This window comes from Equus przewalskii, chromosome 6 (assembly GCF_037783145.1).
Source record: "Equus przewalskii isolate Varuska chromosome 6, EquPr2, whole genome shotgun sequence".
NCBI classification, from domain to species: domain Eukaryota; kingdom Metazoa; phylum Chordata; class Mammalia; order Perissodactyla; family Equidae; genus Equus; species Equus przewalskii.
This window is the reverse complement of record NC_091836.1, coordinates 75451918-75458141: the sequence shown is the minus strand read 5'-3', so window position 1 is coordinate 75458141 and position 6224 is coordinate 75451918. Positions and strand designations below refer to the sequence as shown.

At 46.8% G+C, this 6224-nt stretch overlaps 1 protein-coding gene across 2 annotated transcripts; it reads right to left on the bottom strand.

Moving 5' to 3' along the window:
* Positions 1 to 93: 93 nt before the first annotated feature.
* C6H11orf42 (chromosome 6 C11orf42 homolog) lies at positions 94 to 5434 on the bottom strand. 2 transcript variants are annotated; one of them, XM_008524118.2, is made up of 3 exons: positions 5221 to 5434; positions 709 to 1504; positions 94 to 350 (listed from the first exon to the last, which is right to left on the bottom strand). In XM_008524118.2, the coding sequence occupies exons 1-3, from the start codon at positions 5290 to 5292 to the stop codon at positions 133 to 135; spliced, it is 1086 nt and encodes a 361-aa protein (XP_008522340.2). In that variant the 5' UTR covers positions 5293 to 5434; the 3' UTR covers positions 94 to 132. The 2 variants fall into 2 exon arrangements, with proteins under 2 accessions (XP_008522340.2, XP_008522341.2); XM_008524119.2 differs by having other exon boundaries at positions 228 to 448.
* Between the last annotated feature and the right edge of the window lie 790 nt (positions 5435 to 6224).

Genomic DNA, 6224 nt, shown 5'->3' with positions numbered 1-6224 from the left:
TTCTGTGCTCATTCTTCTTTCCCACCCTTTTTTATGGGACTGGGGCCCCAAGAAGGTTGTATGTAGATGGGGAGGTGGTCGGGGTATTTTCTCTCTGGTGAAGACATTGATGCAAAGGTTTCAAGGTGCTTCTTATCCCCTTAGAGAGTGAGGAGACGTGAAGCCTAGGGAAAAAAGTAGGGACACTCCAGACCCCAGAAGGAAGAAGCAGCATGGGCCCAGGATAGTTTGGGGGAACAGCAGCTCATGTTTATTGGGGACCAGTATCCCTATGCCAGATCTTAGGGGTCTCACCCCCTGCATCTCTCGCTTCAGCTTCAGTCGTCGCTGTCGAACTCCGAGGACAGACCCTGCAGCAGGGGCAGGGACATGGAGTGCCGGTCGGGGTCCCCGGGGCCCCCACCCTGGACTCCTGGTGGAGGGCTGCGGGGGCTGAAGAGCCAGTTCTCTGCCAGGGTTGGGGATAGTCACAGCTTGACTCATGCCCTGGGCTTTCTGCCTCCCTAGTCCCTCCCTCTGGTGCTCTACGCTCTGCCCACCCCCTCACCAGGACCATCTCATCCTCCCCTGGCTAACTCCATCCTCCTCACCAGGGTCCAGTGTGGAGTTATGGGTGCCCCACATAGCCCGCATTCCTGGGCTATACTCCCCATGCTCTTTCCCTCCACCTTGTTCCATCCCTGTCATCTTCATTTCTCCTAGCAGTACCTGACAGCATCTGGGGTCCCCTTCGGAATGGGTTTCGGCCCTTGTAGGAGAATCTGGTGGGTCTGCCCTCTGGCCCTTCCTGGGGAGGTGGTGTAGGTGGGGCTGGGACAGGTAGAGGCACATCAGCAGCTTCGAGGGTATCGGTAGGGGCTGATGGGGCCAGAGATGGCATGATGCTGAGGTTGGGTCTGACCCATTTGGCCCCATGGGGCAGTGGGTCTTTGGTCAGGGGCTTTTGTGGTCCTAGCACCCCCTTGGGCTTCAGTGAAAACTTGAGGCAGGAGAAGGCAACAGGCAGTGACCGTTGTAACCGGAGTAGCTGGGTCTCATGGGCTGTAGGCAACACCCCTAGCTGCAGCCAGGAACAGCAGAAGACCTGGTAGATGACATAGATGCTGTGGGTGCTTCGGAGCCAGGGAAGAGTCTGCTGTAGGCTCACCTGCCCTGGTGGCAGCAGCAGGAAGGCCACCCTCTTGCGCAGGCCGCCCATATGTAGGCAGATCCGGCAGGGCTGCCCATCCAACAGTCGCATTTCTTCATAGGCTATCTCTGCTCGACCGTTTGGTGAGTATTCCCGAGTGCAGTGGGCAAAGGCACCCTCAGACCCTGCCTGCTCCAGGAGATTTGGTAGAGGCCCCACTGGTTGTAGTGCCCGCCGTCCCTGCCGACCTGGCAAAGCCAGGCGGGAGTGGGCTGGGCGGGACTGCTTCACTAGCACACCCAATAGGTCATAGCAGGCTGCATCCGACAGGAAAGGTACTGCCACTACATTGGACCCAAAGCGTTCTTCGATAACCTGCAGGTAGCCAATTTATAGGTCAGAGACTGAGTTAGGGTCAGGAGTTACCTGGTAGCCTGCTCTAGATTGACCCTCCCACTGTTTGATTACATCTCCACAATGTGCTCAGACTGTTACACAGTCATGCGTCGCTTAACAACAGAAATACACTCTGCAAAATGCATCATTAGGCAGCTTTGTTGTGTGAACATCATAGAGTATACTTACGCAAACCTAGATGGTATAGCCTACTGCACATCTAGGCTATATGGTACTAGTCCTTATGGGACCACCATCACATATGCAGTCTGTCGTTGACTGAAATATCATTATGTGGCGCATGACTGTACTTAATACTTATCTTCCAGTTCTCTCCTGTAGCAAAATCTTGAATGTTTACTATGTCCCAGAGTCTGCTAGATACTGGGAATACATGAAGGAGTGAACCTTTATCTTTTTCCTTATGTAGCTCAGTCTAATGGAGGAGACAAAAACGTAAACAGTAGTCAGCCAAGTAAAATAATAGAAAGCAAGCTGTGGAGGAGATGAGAAGTGATTTAACAGCCTTTGTCTTTGATAGAAGAGGATCTAAGAAGGTTTCTAGGTGGTAATACTTGAGGTTTCAAGGAATTAACCAGGTAGGAGAATGGTCGGTCCAGGCAGAGGGAACAGCCACTGAAAAACCTGAACTTTACAAACTAAGAGGGGCATATTCATGAACACGTAATTTTGTGTTTCTCAAATGTAGGGTGTGAAGAGGAACAGGCACATAGGAACTTGACTATGAAAGGCCTTGTATATATGTTAAGTTATGGGAATTTTATCTTGAGGACAACAGGAAGCCATTTGAACAACTCTGGTTAGGAGGGGCAGGATCTGATAGACATTTTAGAAAGCTAATTTTGAGTAGGAAGGCATAAGATAAGGAGAAAGAGAAAAATCAGTTAAGAGTATTGTAATACTCCAGGCAAGACATGGTGAGGCTCTGAACTAAAATAATGGGGGAAGATATTTAGGTTATAGAATTAGTAGAACTTGGTCACTTAAGGGGTGTGGGAAAAGGAATCTCCAAGGATTATTCTTAGGTGATTGGTTAGATGGGTGATGTCATTAACCAAGATTGGGCACACAGAAATAGGTTTGAAATGTCCCTTCTTACACTGTCTATAACGCCTTAGTATACACCTTCAGCCCTAATTTCAGGGGATAGTTCCTTAAGGGACTTGAGGCCGCATCTCTGTAAAGCTAGTTCCAATATGCTTTTAGGGATTCCAGTTCCTCTTGGTTTTGTCCTTCTTGTGTCTTGGCCTTTTTGGGCTTGGTAACCTAGTTCCGCAAAGTTTAATTTCATGATCAGCTGGGAAACCCTGTAAGATCCTCTCTAGTAATTCCACTTAGACCTGATCCTGACTCATCCAAGATATTGTTGGCTGAGACTTCTGGCTCTGCATTCTGCTAAGTAGCACACAAAATTCCCTCTTTGGGCCCCATTCACGTTAAGAGCCCTATTCTTAAAATGCTGTGTACTCTGCTCTCCCCCAACCCCCTAGTCCCACATGTCTGTGCACCTACTGATGGCATTGCTCACTTTGCTGGCCTTCTGGTAGAATTCACCAGTGGTGCCTTAAGGCTGATCTGCTTTTTGCTACGTAAAGCTATTTTGGAAGTGCTGCCCCCTGCCATAAGAGGAGGGTAGCTAACTGATGGAGTTATGTCTGCACTTTGGATAAGTGGAGGTAGCTTGAAGATTACTCTCTTTTGTCACTCAGCCAGGGAAATAACTGGTGCTCTTTCTTGATCTGTGTGGAAGAATTTCCCATCATTCTTTCTCCTTTGCTTCCTTCAGACTTGGAACACTTACATTTGAGTGGGGCATCAGGCTGAGGAACAGAGTTCTAAGAAGGGCCAATTGGGTTTCCAGGGGTGAGAGCAGAGCACCGGTGGGTTGGCTTTTATTTTTAAAGAATGCTCTGCCCCATGACAATGAAAGCATAGTCACCAAGCATAACTTCAGAATCCTACTGTAGCTGTTCCTTTGGTGCCTAGGATCCTATACAAATAAGACAAATGGGAGTATCTCCAGGAGAGGTCCCTCTAACAGGAGTGTGACATTTAAAATAGCTGGTTCTTATCGTCCAAGTTTCTGCTAAAAGGTGAATTCCTGATTTAGCTGGAGAGTCTTTCCCAGAATATTGATATGAATTTACCATGGAGGTTTATTACGTCCTCTTCCTTACCCTTGAGGGCCCTAGTGATTATCCTAAAATAGGAAAAATAAGGTACTCAGTTCTATGCTAGGGTGACTATGTTTTTGGTAGAGTTGCTGTTTGAGACCACTACCTGTTCCCACTGCACTTTTACTTCCCGGTGGAAGTTCTGTGAAATTTAGAGGCCTGCAAATTTAGCTATCCCAGGGGCAGCCCAGAAAGGTGATGGTGGAACTTCTTGGATCTACCTTGGCTGGTTTGAATTCTGAATAGGGAGCTCTTGAGCTACATTCTATTTAGCCAAATGTTCTACAAAGTGCCCAATAAACTGTCAGCAGTTCTGGAGAGAGGAAAACAGGTCACTCAAAGGTGTCCTACTCCTTGAATTTGCCACATACTGCCAGTGATTTAGCTTGTGTGTGTCTCTCCGCTGATTTTCCTGACAATTTTCCATTTAAATAGCATAGGGTGTTTTTCTGATCCTCAGAGATAGTGTAGCTTTCTAATAGTTGAAGATCCCATTTACTTTCACTCTAATTCTGATTGGTCTAGTACAGGACCAGCCTTTTACATGCTGAAACTAGTTATTCTAATTGTTGGGACAACCTTAGCTCTTCTGTCTTTGCTTCCCTGGGAAGCTGACTTGTGGTGAGCAGCCGCTTCGTTTTGAATGGGAGCTATGTGCCGTTAAGGCTGCTTTGAGTTTGGTAGGCGCTGCTTCAGGATGGTTCTTTTAAACTTGGTGGGCTGCCTTCTTCTGTAAGTGCTTTAAATTCACTCTCCTTCAGATCCCTGAATTCTCTAACTTCAGAAATTTTTGGCCATCTAGATTTGGTGGGATTTGTCAGATACCAGCAACTCAGATAAAGCTGACATCTGCCTGGTCCTTGAAATCTACATATTTGGCTAAAAACGGAAATTTCTCATTCTGTGGAAGTTGAAGCTTTAGAAAGCTTAAAAGGCCTTTCATGATCAGTCCCTATACCTCTTTGACCTCATTTTCACCACTACTACTTTGAACCCTGCCCTAGAAGACTATTTGTAGTTCACAAATACATATTTTTCTTTTTCCTCTCCTGACTTTTGCATATTCTTTACCTTTAATTAGTATGCTGTTCACTCACCCACCCACCTGCTCATTAACTCATTTAGGTGTTTATTAAGCACTGTTTATGTGCTAGGTATTCCTCTTCCCTCTGTGTGAATAACTCCTACTTGCCTCGCTAGAATGTCACTCTCTCCAGGAAGCCTTCCTGACCTAAGTCCTACCCCTGACTTTAGCACTTCTCTCTGCTCTCGTAAGTCCTTATATGTTGCCTTTCAAGGAACCTTTCTGTTTTTGCACTTGTGATTAAATTGGACAGTTTGTGCAAAGCACTTAGTGCAGTGCCTGGTACATAAACAAGCACTGAGTAAATGTTAGTTATTATTGTCTTCAGGCTTTCCACTCCATCCTACTGATAAGCTGCTCAGACCCATCTAGGTTACACTTTGTTACTTCCTGTTTAACCTTCTTACTTTACCTACCTTATCCTTGATGAGGGTCCAGGTGGCATCAGCTTCATCCAGTGTCAGCAGGTGGGGGGTACCAACCAACATGGTGGGGTGTGGGAGGCGTTAGGCAGGGCAGTGGCTGCTGGAGGAACCCCAAGCTGCCCAGGAAGGGGAGGACCCAGGCCTTAGGCGCTGACCTACTATAGCATGAGGTCATAAAGCTCCTGCTGGGTGATGGGGCCTTGGGCAGGGAGAGGGCAGTCACTTTCCTAGCCTCACTATACCCATAGCCTGAGTTCATACTCTTGAGTGACCTATCCATTCTGATTTAGGGGGGGAAAATGCAGGTATCTGTTAGGGTATGTTTGTATATATATGTGTGTGTGTGTGTAGTTCTTGGTCTGAGTTCTTGTAAGGAAACAGGATCAGGCCTCTCCTCCCTTCAGCAGCCTCCTGGAAGCAATTTGCTCTGCTGTTTGTCACCTGTAGATAAGTCCTTTGTGAGGTTGGATCAGAGTCCTGAAGGACATGGGAGAAGTATAGATCAGGACTTAAACCAAGAAAAAGTGGTGGTTCTCCACCTTGGATGTACTTTGGGTTTACCTGGGATCTTCAAAAATTACTGATGCCTGGATCCTACTTCCAGAGATTCTGATTCACTTGGTCTGTAGTATGCCTGGGCATCAGAATTTCTAAAAGCTCCTGAGGCAATTCTAATGTGCATCCTAGGTTGAAACCCATTATTAATGAGTGGGTTACAATTGCAATGAAAACCACATGTGTGTGTAGGAGGGTATCATGCTGAGCAGTGACAATGTGGAGAGTAGTCTAATTGGGATAATGTTACCTTAGTAACTGGAAAGAACTTTCAGGAAGCTAGAATTACCCAGGTAAATTTGAGGAAATTTTTCTTCATCCTCTACCCCCTATCCTAGGCAAATCTGTGTCTAGTGGGTCCTCTCCTTTTACAACCCTGATCTATGTGTGATTTCTTCTTGTGTCTCTGTAAGGGATCGCAACCTGATGTTTTGCTGGAG